The sequence below is a fragment of the Penicillium cataractarum genome (assembly GCF_028827025.1).
Source record: "Penicillium cataractarum strain IBT 29864 chromosome Unknown utg000009l, whole genome shotgun sequence".
Lineage (NCBI taxonomy): Eukaryota > Fungi > Ascomycota > Eurotiomycetes > Eurotiales > Aspergillaceae > Penicillium > Penicillium cataractarum.
This window is the reverse complement of record NW_026622745.1, coordinates 2483732-2500593: the sequence shown is the minus strand read 5'-3', so window position 1 is coordinate 2500593 and position 16862 is coordinate 2483732. Positions and strand designations below refer to the sequence as shown.

Here is a 16862-nt window from a genome sequence, read left to right as displayed (position 1 = left end):
GCGTTTCTCACATACCTCTGGCAGGCTGGAAAATATTCGCTGGACAAGTATACAAGCGGGGAAGTCTATGCTCCATTAATAGCCCCCATGGATCCAGGAGGCAATTGGTATGGTCTAGATGACACGATCTATATTCGTTATCATCAAGCTCTCGCTAGCTAGCTATATACAGTCCAAATAAAACTTTAACTGAAAAGCTTCTCGATGAGGATGCTTCCGAACGTCTTCTCCGCAGGCGACTCGTCCATCCGATAAATACGGTTACCGGCACGCTGGCTCAACCAAAGGCCATGGTCACTCGCGCTCTCCTCGTCGCCCTCAATCGGATGCCTGTTACGCCGGTCAACGACGCACATACCACGGGTCCATTGGCCCGTCGTCTCGATACGGATATCCTCAGGAGAGGTGGCCGTGGGCGCCCAGTGCGGGTCCTCGCATGTCAGAGCGTACCAGACGCAAACCGGATCGTGCAGACTGAGTTCAGCATCGTCGCCGACATGGCCTGGGTGCAATCTTTCCAGAGTCTGGAAAGTGTGTGCCATGAAAGCAGAGACCCATTCAGCCAACGGAGAGCCGGCCTCGACGAGGGGGGCTACGGCTGTGCGGAACTCGCCCCGGGAGAGGTTGTGTCGCAGAGTGATGTCAAGTGGGAACAAGCGGAGGGTCAATTGACGACTCAGCTTGGCGGGGTATGGTGGAAGCAGAGAGGTCTTGCTAGGCGGCAGAGTCGAGTTGGGGTTGGGCGATGTGAGGGCAAATACCCGTGCGGCGGCGAATGCATCAGCATAGGCATTGAATTCACCGACAGGGGTGACCTAGAAAACGGATTAGAATTGAGGTCATACTGAGGTCTCTTGGCTTCAACTCACATTGCCAGGCTCGTTCACTGCACCACCCATGACCACAACCTCCTTCACCCGAAGGAAGGTTTCGGGGTCTTCGGCAGACGCCAAAGCCAAGTTGGTGAGTGGGCCGACAGCGACCAAAGTCACCGTGTTCGGCTCATTCTCACGCAATACCCGCAAGATCTCCTTGTGGGCAGGCAGCCTGGATGGGATGAAGGAATGGTCCTCCGGGTCAGCGCCAGTCTTGACGGTCTCGATCCCTTGAGGATCAACGGCCGGGTCGAACAGGTGCTCCCAAGTCTGGCTAGGAGTGAGGTGGGGGTGCTATATACATCAGTTAGTTGATTTCATGCTGCAAAAATGCACAACTGTATGCAAATTGGGGAAGGGGGTCTAGCCATACACTAGCATGGATTCCGCCGAGTCCATCGGTTCCATCTGCGGGGTAACCATTAGAAATCGGTTCGACCAAGACAAAGGAGTTTCCAGCAGAACAAAATAACATACGGAAGTAATCAGCCAGCATCTTCTGGTCCTCTAGCGGATCCTCTGCACCGACGGCGACAACGGGACGGAAGGCACGCATAGCGCCAAACCCTTCAGTGCGGCCATTCTGGCGACGCCATTGGATCTCACGCTCGAGGATGTGAAACATGGAAACCACATTACGGAGACAGCTAAGGTGTGTCAATTAGATGCATGTTCTCTTACTTCAAGAGCAAGCAGTCTTACCTCTTAACCTCGATGTTGCCAAATGTCAACGAGATAAGCAGCAGCTCGACCTCTTCTGGCTGGGCGGACAGCGCCAGCAGCAGGGCGAGGATGTCATCGATGCCCTGGAGATGTCAATAACCGGTAACAATTCCCCAGTCTATCGGGAGGATGTTGGCTTACGGGATCTGTATCGATAATGATCTTCTTGCGAGCCATGGTGGGATATGGTGAAAGAGTTGGATGGTGGAAGTGGGAAAGAACGTTTATCACCGGTGGAAACCACTCGCCCGCTCTTATCGTACGGCGGACGATAGAGGGGACTTCCCCAAAACTTCTAAATCCTACAAGTGCCTTAACCGCTTCTTCCACCGTCCTGTACACTCTACCTGAATCCCAAAACCCTCTTACCTAGGTACGAACGTACGTCTAACTATGTAGCTTATATCATAAATTACACAGCTCGTTACTAAAACGTTATCTATAGCCCTAGTTATTTACCAGTATTATATATACTAAGGTAGGTGATTTAGGAGATTAGCTACAAGATTCTAGGTCTTAAGACTAGTCTTGAGGTTGGTCTTGAGATTAGCTATGAGATTATAGATTATATAGGACAAAGAATAGCTGAAATCGAGATTCTGCCGGTTTGAAAATCGCCGAGTCCCCTCTATCGCCTGGGCTGCTTCCTGAGGCATCAGCCCCACCGTGTCTTTCACTTGACGAGTTGACTAGCGGCTCTACACGGAAACACAGTTGGCCCCGATTTAAATCACGCTTCGAATATCTCCGCGCAGAACAGATCTAGGTATTTTGTGGTTTGTCACTTGGTGTCACTTGATTTGTTCGTGTGTACTCGAGAATAGAATAAGCCAATTAGTCGGTCTCCAGCCACCCGTCATCTCGCATATGCTGTGCGTATACGAAGGGCTCCGTAGTGCATGATGCACAGCGAGAATCAGGGGTTCCAGAAAAACAAATTTCATCACAAAACACACAAGTCGAAGACAGTAAGGCGGAGAATTGTCCATGACTACTGGACGACTTCCTTCTAGTAAACTATTACACTTGATTGCCTTAGAGACTTTTCGATTACCTTCAGTCTAGAGGCATTAGGGGGTTTTCGATGTTGGTAGAAGTCTTATCGAAGCACTATGGAAGAGATAAGGAAGCATCTGGATCTTTTCAATTGCCTCGTAGATCGAACAGCGCGTGAGCACGTGAGCTCCACTTCTATCGTATACGAGGTGTCTAGCAGTATTTACCTTGTACTCCATACTGATTCGCAATTTCAGATCCTGAAGAGATATATCGAAAACTCTAGAGTGAACAGATATGTCTTTACGTATACCGTTCGGCATTTCCTTTGCGCCCCTCGTGGCGGGGGCGTGAGGGCGGCTGCAAGGGGCAAGGGGATTCCCTGCCGGATCGACGCGAGAGCTCCCGGTGGGCGGAGTATGGACGGTGAGTGGACGAACAAAAGAAATTCGTTATCACATCCAGGGGGATCACTAGACTGATTTAATTTCAGGGTGCAGAAAGCAGGACCTATGTACATTGTAGCATGTACACTGCGTAGATGTATAAGACCCAATAAGGTAGATTATGGGGACGCCCAGCGGAGTGGAAATGAGACAGAGGCGGCGGAGGAGACGTGGCCTGTTCACATTCCCCCCCCAGTTGTAGCTTTCCAGCTCTCCACACCCGTGTCTGGATTCGGAGCTCTGAGCTTTGTCAGGGCCAGTCTGGTTAATTCCCGGTAGCGCTAGTCAATTAACTCCGTAGTCCACTTGGGGATTAGGGGACTAGTTATACCGGTGGTTGGTGGGTGAGTCCCGAGTCTCCCAAGGGGAAGGAGTCTGGGCGGGTATTTAATTTTTACAGGCGGTGTACCGAGTACCAAGGATTTGGATATAGATGTCGATGGTCAAGGACTGAATAGTATGAGGCAGTCGCGAGGCAATATTACAAGGTCAGAATGTAACTGAACATTTTAATCAACCGTTAATAACGTTCAATGGGCTTTTATTACCTTTTTCAATCCATTTTCGCAGCTATTATCCCCTCAAGCCCGTGGTAATCACCCCCTCCCCATAAATTACCAATACGCCGCCGTGACGGGAAATACCCGGCATTACAGTACCGTCGAATGGCTCAGCGTGTCCTTTTCCACTCCCTCCACCTCCTCCTCTTCTTCTCCTGTCCCTCAAACGTTCCTTTGGCGCTGCTTTTCTTTTCCTTTCTTTCCCCAACCTTCTTCGCTCTCCGCGCAGCTTCGGTATCCATGCCATCTGCCTGTTGAGCACAGCTTCTTGCGTTGTCTTCCTTCCTCGGCTCCCCCGTCCGAGCGCAATCCACCCCCAATTTCCCCAATTGAGCGTGGCCTTCTCGGAACCCCCGTCTCCACGACATCCTCGCCCATCTCTGATCGCAAACGACCTGAGTTTGGCTTGTGAGCTGTGGCATCGCTAGCAAGTGCAATTGACCCCCCGATTGCATCTTGACGAACAATTCCCCGACACCCCGACAACTTCGATGTTTGACCGGGTCCTCTGAATATCCACCTAACCCCTCTCCGACACCCGCTCCCCTTTTCCTTCTTTGCGGCGTACCATCAATTCGCCGTACACTTGCGCGTGCCGAAGCCTTTGTGCACGTGAACCTTTGTCCTACCTCTTGGAACTTGTGACCCGTGCGGGCCACTAGTACATCTCTCCTCGACTTTCCAGCCTTTACGGCTTCTCTCTCAACCGTACGTCCTGCGCGCACCTTGTATTCTACATGCAAAGCTTGTGGGTGCCAGGCATGGTTGACATAAACTGACGCTGACCTCTACAATAGCTCAATGACCATGAACCCCTATCTTAGCTGGGCCATCCTGCTCGTGGTAGCAGGTGGTCTGGGCTGGTACTACACCAATGGCTCGACCCCGAAGGCCAAGACAGCAGTCCGAACTGCTGTAGAGAAGACAGAGGCCGTGGTAGCGCCCAAGAAGCAGAAGCGCAAGCCCAAGGCGCCCGAGCCAGCTGTGGCCAAGAAGCCTGAGGTGAAGACTGTGGTTTCTCCCCCCACCACCGAGGATGACCAGCCGGACGAGGATGTTGACCGTAAGGAGATGGCCCGCCGCCTGGCTGCCATCAAGAACGGCACCTCCCCCGCTCTCGCGCCCTCCTCCAAGAGCCAGAAGAAGAAGGCGAAGAAGGCTGCTCAGCTCGAGAGCGGCTCCCACGCTTCCTCGACCACCGGCGCCGACGCAGACGATGACCTCTCCCCCGCTGCCTCCCCCGAGGTCAACGCCACTGTCCCCTCCGCTGGATACGTTTCTGACATGCTCGAGGCCCCCGCCCCCGGTGCCTCGGTCCTCCGTGTGACCGGTAACATCGAGTCTGAGCCTAAGAAGCAGAAGGTGCAGAACTTCAAGCAGGTGGAGACCAAGAAGCAGCGTCAGAACCGTATTAAGAACGAGGCGCGCAAGCAGCAGGTCCAGGAGGCCGAGGAGCAGCGCCGGAAGCTGTTGGAGAAGCAGCTGCACACCGCTCGCGAGTTCGAGCGCCAGGAGGCTGCTCGTTCTAAGCCGCCCACCAGCAACGCCTGGCAGACCCAGGGCGCCAAGCCCGCCGTCAACGGCTCTTCTCAGCCCGCCCCCGCTGCTGCTCCTGCTACTGCCGCGCCTGTGCAGCTCCTCGACACCTTTGAGCCCTCCGCTGCCGCTCCCGCCCAGAAGAAGTGGGACCAGAACCTGCCCTCCGAGGAGGAGCAGCTGCGCATTCTGGAAGCCTCCAGCGTTGACGATGACTGGACTACCGTCTCCAAGAAGGTCAACAAGAAGAAGGGCGGCAAGGCTGACGAGAGCGTCAGCGAGGCCAGCGCCTCCGAGTCCCAGCCCGCTCCCGTGGCTCCCGTCGCCGTTGAGCCTCGTGTGACCGTGACTCCTACCTATCTCCCGGATATCCTCCGCTCTCGGGAGAAGGGCCACCCGCTGGACTCTGACTGGGCTGCTTGAACGAGTTTTCCTCCCCTCCGACCCTTCCAATTTCGTCTATATGACTCTTCTTCTTCCTCACACTTTCGACCTTGTACCTATTACTCATTGACTTGGCTTTGGCGTTTTCGGGGGTGTGGCCCACAATCTCAGCCTTGGTCTCCCCAGCTTCACCCCCTTTGTGTTTTGGGGTGGGCACGATTGGCTCTCACGCTAATCGTGGTGAAATCGCCGGTCTCCCTCGGCGGGATCGCGCGAGGGGAGCACAAAAGCACACTTGGGACATCTTGTCTTCTTTTTTTTCTTCTTCTATTTTCGACTGTATTACAATGGAAGCATGCTTTTGTAGCATTTGATTGAGAATCGTTGATCGAGTAGAGAATGTAGAAGAATGTTGTGAATGTTCAGAAATGTATAGAATGTGCCCATGTTTGGTTTCTTGGGTTTCCGTTGTCGTCACAGTAGCCCAATCGGGACTAGCGTCGAGTTCCGGGCATCGTGGCCTGAAGAGGACCGCTTTGTATACTCGACTCCACCCTGTATTTACTCCCTCGATCCCTCCCTCCCTGCACCCAACCTTCGACCTTCTCCCACCTTCTCACAACCTCCAATTTACTCTCGAATACCTCACAACCTCCTCTCCTCTCCGACTCCTTTCGCCATGGCCCAAATCCGTGGCACCGCGGGCTACAACCTCGGTCACCAGAACCCGTTTGGCGGGCCCAGTAGCGCAGATGCTACCAACGACCCTAGCCCGCTCGATGCGATCCGCGAGCAGACTAGCAAGATCGAGGACTGGTTGGATTCATTGGCAGACCCCGTCAAGCCGTACGTGAGCTCCTCGATATAATATCTGGTTCAACATGGCTGTCCTGTTGCTGTTCGCCCAGCTTCCTCGGCCCCCCGATTGTTCCCCCCAAACAAGGGATCTTCAGGCATGCACTGACACCGTGTTCTCTTGCTGCAGGTACCTCCCTGCGATCGGCCGGTTCCTGATCGTGGTTACTTTCATCGAGGATTCGCTACGCATTCTTACACAATGGAGCGACCAGCTAACCTACCTGCGTGATTTCCGCAAGAGTAAGAAACCCTGCATCTGAACCTCGGACCCTGGATCTCGTCCCGCACGAGCTTCCCCGGTGGCTTGTGGGCGGCTTGCGCCCCCCAACAAAACAACCATATTATGATTACAACGCGACAATTTTGTCTAACTCGTCTTCGTTGGATATAGTTCCCTGGGGAATTACGCACATGTTCCTCATCACCAATGTTATCGCCATGTCCGTCTGTTCGTTCCTAGTTATCGCCCGCAAGCGCACCGAGTACGCCGTGGCCGGTCTATTGGCCGTTGTTATCACTCAAGGACTTGGATACGGCCTCATCTTCGATCTAAACTTCTTCCTGCGCAACCTGAGTGTCGTCGGCGGTCTGCTCATGGTGCTGTCGGACTCGTGGGTGCGCAAGAAGTTCGTGCCCGCCGGCCTGCCCCAACTCGACGAGAAGGACCGCAAGATGTATGTGCAGTTCGCCGGGCGCGTGCTGCTGATCTTCCTGTTCATCGGATTCGTCTTCTCCGGTCAATGGAGCTTCTGGCGCATTCTTGTTAGCTTGTTCGGTCTCGTCGCCTGTGTGATGGTCATTGTCGGCTTCAAGGCCAAGTGGAGCGCCATTATTTTGGTGGTGTTGCTGAGCGTCTTCAACGTGCTGGTCAACAACTTCTGGACGGTAAGATTGGGGTTTCCTTATTTTTGCGGTTTGGGACTTGTCTCAGATTGACTGACTATGAAACAGCTGCACCCCCACCACCCACACAAGGACTTTGCCAAGTACGACTTTTTCCAAATCTTGTCGATTGTGTATGTCTCCGATTCCCTTGATCTATTTTTACTCTGTGTTCTAATTTTTGGTTTAGCGGCGGTCTCCTTCTCTTGGTCAACATGGGCCCCGGCCAGTTGAGCATGGACGAAAAGAAGAAGGTCTACTAGTGTGGAGTAGAGAAAGGCTCTTATACTTCTCTCTATATATCCTATGAGCTCTGACATCCCGCAACTAATGGAAATTGGAAAGACCAGGTGTGGAAGATGTCAAAGAAAGCCGGCTCTCATCTTACTCTCACAAGAAAACAACATACATCACCTCTGCAAAACCAGCGTGAGGAGGTTAGTCAACTCTTGTACCCGCAATCTTTCCTTTCCCATTCGGATCTGTCTAGAGCCCCATCAAAGTCCCATCTTCCTTCCAACCATTTTGCATGTCCTGTCTTTCTGTCTTTTTCCTTGTCTCACCCAGCTCCCCTCCTCATACCACAAGGGACTGGATTGGATTGGTGTTCCATCATGCTCCCCGTCATACTCTTTTCTTCCGGGCCGTTCTGCGTTTTTTTCCCTTTTTTTTTATCGCCTTCAGCTTTTGTTCTCAAGCAAAAAAGAATATGTCCCTTGCATGCGATGGTTTGAATCACCGTCATGGACTACTGCCGAATCTATCATGAATGATAAGTTGCATTGAAGTCATGAGTTTATTTACTGTGCTGTGCTGTGCTGTGTAAAGCTGTGTACCATGTAGTATTAGGCGTCCCTCTAAACCAGGGCTTCGCTGTGTAAGGACGCCTAGTTTTTTTTCTATTTACGTATTACGGCTCGTGTTCAGGCATACTTGCTGAATAACTAGGCCGCACCCTTTCGACTAAATAACTACTCCAAAATGGAACTCGTGTCCTAAGCCCATAGTTTGGGGGCGGTAGGTATGGAAGTAGCGCATATTGTTGGGGGCGGGAGGACGAAGCCCTAACACAACGTTTCGAGTATTCGGGCTAAGCAGCCAAATCCAGAGATTATTACTCTTCTTGGGTTAAAGTAACATAGTTGTCGTGTGTTCAGGAATTTTCTGTTAGGTTTAGCCTTCGTACAGTATATGTAGCTTACCTGAAACTCTTTAAACCAGCTCTAACCCCGGTAGTCGGATACATTCAAGATATATTTTGAGCTAGCACCACCGTTCACACCCGCACGAAGGACAACCTCCAGTACTAATTTCAAAACCTTTACATGGTCAATCAATAAAGAGTTAGAGTAATTCAAAAATCCAAATCCAATGATTCATCATGCTATGTATGCGCTATGTATGTACCTAAACGGTGGAAAGTGATTATGATACAAGAGAAAGAAGAAGAAGGGGGTCGAGGAGCGATCTAGGGGATAACCAAAGGAGGGTCGCAGCTGCAAGGCAAAACAGAAAACTAATTTCACCAATAACAATATGGTAAAAAATGAGAGTAAGTGAAAGGACAGTCTCGGTGTGCTGGGGATACGCTTAAAAAAAAGGAATGACTGGGATGGGGAGGTAGTATAGAGGAAGGAATGATATAGAGGCAAAAGTGGTGGTTCTTTCGCCGGTCCAACTAGAACTGTTTGTGCTTCATTGATCGCTGTTGGGGGCATCTGGTCCAGCCGTGCGCTTGAGCCCAATGGAGGAATGGTCTGTTGGTGTAGGGGCGAAAGAGGGAGAGAACAAAATGATAATCCAGGAATGCGCTGTGACTTTTCGCTCGAATATAACGCCTTGGTGCCAGAGAAGAATCCAAAGAGGTCGAATAGGGAGGAGGTGGGTAGTCGGAGAGTATGAAGTTGAAAGGTTAGGTTAGGTTAGGTCGAGGGTGGAAGGATGATGATGAGGTGAATAAGGATACAAAAAAGGAGGGCGCTAATTATATATCCATGCTCCAGCGCCATGGGCGAATGCGTTCTAGCTGGCCGACACCAAATTCGTCTCGATCATCGTTGATCTCCAGTTGCAGCAGGTGGACCTTGTGCTTGTTGCCATCGCCGCGTTGCAAGGTAGACAACGTCTTTGAGATCTGTGGACGAGGTGCCTTGATGCTGCCTTCGGTGGAGTTGGAAGCCGGCCGTGTCGTAGGGGTGTCGGGGTACTTCCATGAAGTGCTGAAGGATTGATCGTCGGCCACGGAGGACATGGAGTCGGATCGAGAGTCCCGAAGTCGATCAAAGTCGTCGTGAATAGCACTCTCATAGCTTGCCCGGACACGTGTAACGGATGGTCGACGAGGCAATTGTTGCTGAATTCCGGTGGTATCAACCGTGCCGTCTTCAACCTCCTTGCTGATGTGTTCGGGCTCTTCTTCGTGGATGGGGGAACCCCTGATCGTGCGGGATGGCCAGTCATTGAAGCCACCCATACTGTCTCGAGGAGACGACATATCGAATCGTTCCTTTCCAGCCATGACCTTCGCACTGGGTGGCGGCTGAAGCATCCATCTAGTTTCGGCGCGGCTCCGGGGCCCACTCACGATAGGCGGATGTAGATCATTGACAGGGGGTACACGCGCTGCATAATACTTGGGCGGTTCCTGGTGATCGGTACGACCGCGACCTGAAAATCCAATGGACGATCCTCGAACTTCCTGACCCCAGAGAGGTTCGTCTTCACGCTGGTACCGCATAGATTTCCATCGGTCGTTCAGAGGTTGCATGAGGCCACTACTCTTATCCTTCTTCAACTGCGAGCTTTGATCCGTATTCCAGCTGTTCGTCCTCGCATTGTTTCGATTTCCACCTCGGCGAGTCGGAGGTCCTGGCCCTAATGATATCTCTTCGGTCCATCCCTCGTTGGTGCTAAACGCGGTCGGCTGCGGAAACGGTCGGGGTTGATCGGTAACGAGGTCGGCGGCGGCTTTCTCATTGAGACGCTGGATTCGTGCAGCATCCTTCTTGCGCTTCCGACGGTCGATGCTCATTGCACATGGTGTGCAAGTCGCGTAATAGAAGACCGCGGATTGCGCGCCACGATAGAGCCACATCGCCGACGCGGGGGAGGGGGATTTTCACCCTTTCCTTTTTTTGGTAACGATGTCCTTGTAGTACTTTTCGGTGGTAATATCGTCCGGACACGCTCACAGCGGGGTCTCAGCCCGGGAGAAGTGTTGAGTCGAGCCCGGTATTGGATCTTTGTTTCGTCGTGATACTAGAGTCCACATGAAGGGCTGAGGTAAATCGCGGATAGGGGGGGGGGAGGAGGACGGAAGGTTTGGGTGGCGCAGAGTCGTAAGAAATTGAACGCCCAACGACCAGCGGAGGGGATGCTTAAAGGTAGAGGGGAAAGAGGGTAGAAAGTAAGAGAGTAAGAGAGTAAAGAGGGGAAGAGAATGAGGGTGAGGGTGGAAGGGGGGGGGGGAGGATGAAACGGTCAGGAGTAGATTCTGAGGGGAACGGAACATTGGCACTTTGGCCCTTTGGGGTTTGGGGCGGATGGGGCGGGTATTGTGTACGGAGATTACGAGAATAGATTACCATACGGCGGAGTGGTGACAAGCAGAGACGACGGAGTCTGACTCCGCCTGGGTTTGACAGTAACATTGTTGCCTATCCCTCGGTGTAATTCTGTACCCATCAATACACTCCTTACGGTACATACAGTCAGCACCTCCACCCATGGTTCCCCCAGGTACTTTGCATACTACCGTAACTTTGGTGCCCTAGGCTAAGGTCTCCGACTTACTCCTATATATTATATTATAATATATCTTATTATATATTATTATCTGCTTGCGGTTGGGCCTATTCAGACTCACACTCTCTACAGAGTAAAGTTCTCTGACCGGTTTTTCCATTCGAATTGCGTCAATTCTACGTCTTACCAGACGAGTATACTTTAGTACCTAAGCCCTAAGGAAACTTAATTAACCAACCAGTAGTGATGACTATGACTGAACACGTCGGCCTAACTAACTCATTGTAACGGACTTCAACTAATTTACTTTCCAACCGGCGAATTGACCGCAACCAAATCCCCCTAACAACCGGTTGGCGCCAAGAGCCCGCATAGCGCTACTGTACGATTCATGCGATCGGGCAACAGAACTACCAGCTCGACCGGCCAGATCCCAATTTCCAAACCCCAATCCCTGTCTGGAGCGGGATCCCAAGAATGTTTCTCAATAATTACACACATTCGAAGAACCATAGAAACATCGTTCCCCTATATGGAGAAACTCGACGTTCATATTGGGCTTGGCATCAATCCTGCGTCCCGCGTGTGGGGCCCTGCGCCGCAAACGGGATGGAAAGGGGCTGGAGAGACAACTATGCGTGCGATACTTTCCTTGTGGGCAATAGATTACGAGATAATCTATTCTTGTGCGCTTTCGACGTCCTGTGCTCCGCCCAAGTCGTGTCACTTAAGCGCTGTGGGTCGAGACCTCTTTTAGCTCTTACTTAGGCCACAAGGTATCGTTGCAGGCCTCGTATTAGGCTTAGCTGTGAGCTGTCAGGCCTGGCGTTCTATATCAGATTCATCCACATCTATGCCGTATACTGTAAAAAGTACGCATACCCCGCCGTGTTGCGGTGAGTTGATTACTCTCCAGGTAAGACTATAACTATTACATGATCTATGGAACTAAGAATCAAGAGTACAAGAAACCAAGGCTTTGACAGGAAGCTGGGCAAGTCATATTAATGCGCAAGTACAAGGTATTCCATACTTCCAGGTACACGTATCTTCGAGATCCATCAAAAAGAGCCCCATTCTACACCCGGGTCTTCTTCCCCGCCTCATTTCGAATATCCGAAGAATGTGCCTTTCGCAAACACCCATAGGTCCTGATTGTGTGATCTTGTCTCCATAATTGAATCAATTGAATCCTCCTTTGTCTATGCCGTTGCTCGCCTTTGCCCCGTGCCCAAAGCCCCAATGTACCGTAGATCCCCGCAAGCATGTAGCCAACCGCGTGAATGCCGAGCTCCATGCGCCTGGGACAGCGCATCCCGCATGTGAAGTCGTGGTGTAGATCCTCGGGGCCGTTGCATCATGTCCAAATCAAACGCTTGCGAACGTCGTCACCAACGAATTGCATGCCGTGGGCTTGTGACCAATCAGACGAGGCTCGGCCTAAGCAGACGGACATGAAAAGAAGAGAATCGGGTATGAGCGAAATCAAGTCGACCGTCTTTCGGAGATGGATAGGACCGACCAGCGATACAGACACCCGTCAAGGCCCCCGCGCATGCTTCCAAAGTCCTCATCTCCTCGGCCCATCTCATGCAAAGAAATTAAAAGGATTTCCCAAACCACCAACGCCCGAACGCGCGCAAATCAAATCAAAACCCCGCTCATGCATTCTTCGTATCCCGAATAACCTGCCCTTTAACCTTTGACCAGTCGATATCCGCATCAATCTTCTCATCTACCTCGCCACAGACCACCACATTATCGCCCCGAATGAGGTACAGTCCATGCTCGACCTGCGCTGAGGGCTCGTCGTCGTCTGGGGTGCGGATGATGCGCTCGACCGTGTTGGTGAGGACGATGTTGGTGAGTTGATCCGTGGAGAGGAGTGTGCCGAGAAGTGTGCGGCCGTCCACGGTGAGAATGAGGACTTTTTCTGTGGTTAAGATAAAGAGGTTGAGTTAGTATTCGGCGGTTGTAGGTGAGTTAGGGACAGTAGGCGTGGGACGTACTATTAATGAGGGACATGAGAGGGAGAGACATGATGGGCGAGATTGTATGATGATGAGGTGAGGTCCTCAATTAAAAAAGTGAGAGGCGTGTAGGTAGATTTGCCGTGCAATTGAAGCTCGAGACAGGCCTGTGCAGGTCTATACTGCGGCTCGTAATGGCGATTTTGCAGCTTTCCGCAGCAAAGATCGTAGTTGTCTCTCGGCGCGCTTGCTGTCTATGTACAAGACAAGCTGGATCTCGAGAGGATGGCCTTTGTAGATTCCGGCAGGCGAATAGTGTCCAAGTCGAGCTCGAATGCAGCAAATGCGGTCTTTGGGTGTGAAGGTAAAGCCGAAATCCGCGGCGGTCAAATGTTGGTGATGATGTCAAAAGGCTGGACGTATGAGGCTGATAGCTGTGAAGGTATTAAGACTATCGAAATCCGAAGCCACAGGTAACTGAACCGTAAGACCGAGAGCTCTTGTTTAATTGACGGCGGGATTGGTCGTGATTATCTCGGAGGTCTTTGGGGTTGTTTGCACTGATTGGCATTGAAGGTCACGTGCCAGAGCTAAGCTTCATCCTTGAGAATGGAATTGATCAGATACCATATGATTACTGCGAGTAATTGCTATACAAATCAATAAATACATTTATATTTACAAAATGATTCAGAACTACTCTGTTGTATCAAACAATTTATATGTATAGTAATCACTATTTGTGCACGATATCGCCCGCAATGTCCCATGCACTCAACCACTCAACGTACTCAAATCCAACGGTACGCTGCTCCCTCGCCCAGCCCGATACCTACGTACTCCGCCGGTAAAAGGCCGAGGCTTGGGGAGTAGCCCATCACCTTGGAACTTGAACCGGGTGTCATCTATTCGGACAGGACCGTTCGTAGGAGCTGCGCGCAGGCCAGGTGCAGGAGATGAGCCGCCATTGGTAAGTGTGTAAGCACTGGGATTTAGTGGCGTATGAGGCTCATGCGAGACTGGGCGCGAAGGAACGGGGGATGGGCGAGAGGGCGGCTCGCTGGGTGGAGGGGCGGGGGCCGAGACTGGCGGAGGAGGTGGTGGAGGAGCCGCTGGAGCAGCAGAGGGTGGTGGAGGTGGAGGGTGAGCTGCTGGAGAACTGGCAGAGCCAAGTGCAGTACGTGCTGCTTGGGCAGCAATTGATGCGGGAGCCCCAGACGGGGGAGGAGGTGGTGTTGGTCGACCAGGAGCAGCTGGAGGAGGAGGTGGAGCTCGGGAAGAAGTAGGAGCAGGCGGGGGAGGAGGTGGAGGAGCCGCAGGGGAAGCTGATGGGGGAGGCGGCGGGGCTCCAGAAGGCTTGCGTGTTCCTGGAGGTGGTGGAATCTTGACTCCTCCAGGAGGTGGTGGAGGAGCACGAGGAGGAGGGACGTCTGGTGCTGCCTTTGAGGAGGTTGTGGAGATTGTAGATGATGGCCTTGAGGCCGGACGTGGAGGGGGCTTCTTTAGGTTGGCAATCAATGGATTGAGAGCGGGAGTAGGTAGCGAGTCTGAAGAAGGCGGGGGTGGTGGGCGTGCTCCAGGAGGACGAGGGGCTGAAGGAGGTTTAGGAGCAGGGGCAGCTGGAGGTCGCGTGCTTTCACCTTCAGACAGGTAAGGTGAATCTCGAACCGCTCCAGTGTCGACTCCGCCGCGACTGCGTAGCTTTGGCATTCCACCTGCGAAAAGACCGCCTAATTGTGCTGCTGGCCCGCTAGATCCTCCATCTGACCCAGATACACCTTCGCTGTTGCTTCGCAGCCGATTGGCAGCGGGACCTGACGGGACAGGTGGTGCAAGCCCTGAAGGGGCCTTCATCCCAGGAACTGGTGGCGCGCCACCAATAGGTGGTGCAGCTGAACCTCCCCCTGACTTTGAGAGCTGTGGTGCTGATCGATCATTGGTGACTGTTTTCTTCAACCGAGCGCCTTTATGGATGTCTGATAGTAACGCGCCCTGCTCTCTTGTTAGCATCTCTCGCTGGGATGATCAAGTATATCGCTGATAGCAAGCGATGCGATAATCCCAAACCTACCCGACCTTTCACTTCACCCTTCGATGGCCTGGCAGCCAGGCCTCCTCCTGGGGGAGGCGGGGGAGGGCCACCTAGACCTCCGGGCGGCGGCGGCGGCGGAGGGGGAGGAGGGGGAGGTGGAGGCATGTCGATGATACCGCGTGATCAGTGAGAATGCGAGAGTCGAGGTAGATGCGGTGTAGTATAGGAAAGGTATCAAAGATGAACGAGGATGGTCTCCTTGACCAGAAGGAGCGGCGTGTAAGGCAGAAGCAAAGACGTCAGTGTAGGGCGAGTGAACGGGCCGGGGCCAAGTCTCCGCCTTTGGAGCCTCCCTATCAGAAAAAGATAGCCGCCTGCTTCCATCGCAGCCACAGCCACCTATTGCGCGGCCTCGCGAATTCCCCAATTGACATGAACCGAATTCCTTTGAGGGCCCGTCGGGGCACCCAGTCTCCAGGGGCTGCGATTTGCCACTTCTGTGAATTCTCCTCCTCGACATCGCGCCGTGCCCTTCCCCTCGCTCGATTGAACGCAAACCCTCAAAGTCGGGTTTCAAGCAGCAATCTCGCATTGCAACCGTCGCGACCGAATGTACCACAGCCGCTGACATCCTCGGCCTCTGCCACACGGTATAAGTCGCGCATAGCTTCTCAAAAGGCCGAGAAGCCCGTGGAAACCGACCCAAGCCCAGAGCATCTTTCTGGCACGAACGACGATAATGGCGCCAGCGAGACTTCCCACCGTTCTCTCGAGGACCTCATCAAAATCACAACGGATTGTGAAGCAACGGCACTCAGCATCCTAGAGTCTAGCCAAGTACCTGAAAATAAAGACGTGGAGGACACCCTTCTCAAATGCGAAGAGACAGCTCGATCACTCTCCCCATACTGGGATTTGCGTGATGACAACTCGACAAGTGGTGAAGGGAATGCGATTTCGTCACTACTAGAGATGGAGGAAAAGCAGGGATCCGCAACCCAGCGCCACGAGGTGGAAGAAGTCCTGCACGGGTTGGCAGACCGAGTCTCGGACATCATGACACAGTTAATCAAGGATGAGAAGGTATTCATCTCCCCCGCGGCATTGGAGCGTTACGTCGGAGCCCAGTGTATCTTGAACCGAGCCGAACATCTGCCAGAGGTCTTCCATCTCTATGCCAACAAGCCGATTCCCGAGGAGAAGAGTAGCCCGCCTAAATTCCACAAGGCGAATCCAAAGGATGTGAACAGTGCCGTCTCCGCAGAACTGGCAAACCAGGCTATCGATGTCGCCATCAAGCAAAAGAATCTCCCCCTGGTGCTTGCAATGATCGATAACACCTTTTGCGCCCCGGCTTTCCATCGCGCAAAGGTCTTCCGGAAGGCTGCCGTTCCCCTGGCCGGTCTGGCCGCTGCCCCGGCCGCGTGCTTCACGCTCGCATCTTGGGCGTCAAGTTTCCAGAATACCATGGATCCGAGCACGGCGACTGGTATCGCATTTGCCGCGTCACTGGCCTATGTTGCGGGCACTTCCTCAATTGGTATTTTGGCCATTACCACTGCCAATGACCAGATGAAGCGCGTTACCTGGCTGCCCGGTGTCCCCCTGCGGCATCGATGGCTGCGCGAGGAGGAGCGCGCTGCGCTGGATAAGGTCGCTTGCGCATGGGGATTCCAGGATCCGTATATGCATGGAGAGGAGATAGGCGAGGAATGGGACAGTCTCCGCGAGTTTATTGGCATGCGGGGTATGATTCTGGATAAGACAGAGTTGATGGAGGGCATGCAGTAGACGAGGAACTTTTTGTACTATACTGTCATCTTTACATGTTGTTACTATATAGCCTGAATACATTA

General features: G+C 52.7%; 7 protein-coding genes across 7 annotated transcripts; 3 read left to right on the top strand and 4 right to left on the bottom strand.

Annotated features, from left to right (window-relative positions):
* Positions 1–185: 185 nt before the first annotated feature.
* N7496_011503 (putative nucleoside hydrolase) lies at positions 186–1775 on the bottom strand (the record flags this gene model as incomplete). Its single annotated transcript, XM_056704416.1, has 6 exons — positions 186–815; positions 870–1169; positions 1249–1283; positions 1353–1522; positions 1578–1681; positions 1740–1775. 6 exons carry the CDS (start codon positions 1773–1775, stop codon positions 186–188), a joined length of 1275 nt encoding a protein of 424 aa, XP_056550376.1.
* Positions 1776–4401: 2626 nt separating this feature from the next.
* N7496_011502 (uncharacterized protein) lies at positions 4402–5559 on the top strand (the record flags this gene model as incomplete). The annotated part of the gene is made up of 1 exon (XM_056704415.1): positions 4402–5559. One exon carries the CDS (start codon positions 4402–4404, stop codon positions 5557–5559), a length of 1158 nt encoding a protein of 385 aa, XP_056550375.1.
* A 640-nt stretch (positions 5560–6199) lies between these two features.
* N7496_011501 (protein ERV29) lies at positions 6200–7523 on the top strand (the record flags this gene model as incomplete). The annotated part of the gene is made up of 5 exons (XM_056704414.1): positions 6200–6366; positions 6506–6618; positions 6770–7263; positions 7330–7394; positions 7451–7523. 5 exons carry the CDS (start codon positions 6200–6202, stop codon positions 7521–7523), a joined length of 912 nt encoding a protein of 303 aa, XP_056550374.1.
* A 1721-nt stretch (positions 7524–9244) lies between these two features.
* N7496_011500 (uncharacterized protein) lies at positions 9245–10354 on the bottom strand (the record flags this gene model as incomplete). Its single annotated transcript, XM_056704413.1, has 1 exon — positions 9245–10354. One exon carries the CDS (start codon positions 10352–10354, stop codon positions 9245–9247), a length of 1110 nt encoding a protein of 369 aa, XP_056550373.1.
* Positions 10355–12665: 2311 nt separating this feature from the next.
* Positions 12666–13044, bottom strand: N7496_011499 (U6 snRNA-associated Sm-like protein LSm8; the record flags this gene model as incomplete). The annotated part of the gene is made up of 2 exons (XM_056704412.1): positions 12666–12937; positions 13014–13044. 2 exons carry the CDS (start codon positions 13042–13044, stop codon positions 12666–12668), a joined length of 303 nt encoding a protein of 100 aa, XP_056550372.1.
* Positions 13045–13710: 666 nt separating this feature from the next.
* Positions 13711–15171, bottom strand: N7496_011498 (putative proline-rich, actin-associated protein Vrp1; the record flags this gene model as incomplete). The annotated part of the gene is made up of 3 exons (XM_056704411.1): positions 13711–13764; positions 13815–14990; positions 15046–15171. 3 exons carry the CDS (start codon positions 15169–15171, stop codon positions 13711–13713), a joined length of 1356 nt encoding a protein of 451 aa, XP_056550371.1.
* A 75-nt stretch (positions 15172–15246) lies between these two features.
* On the top strand, positions 15247–16797 carry N7496_011497 (uncharacterized protein; the record flags this gene model as incomplete). The annotated part of the gene is made up of 1 exon (XM_056704410.1): positions 15247–16797. One exon carries the CDS (start codon positions 15247–15249, stop codon positions 16795–16797), a length of 1551 nt encoding a protein of 516 aa, XP_056550370.1.
* Positions 16798–16862: the final 65 nt, after the last annotated feature.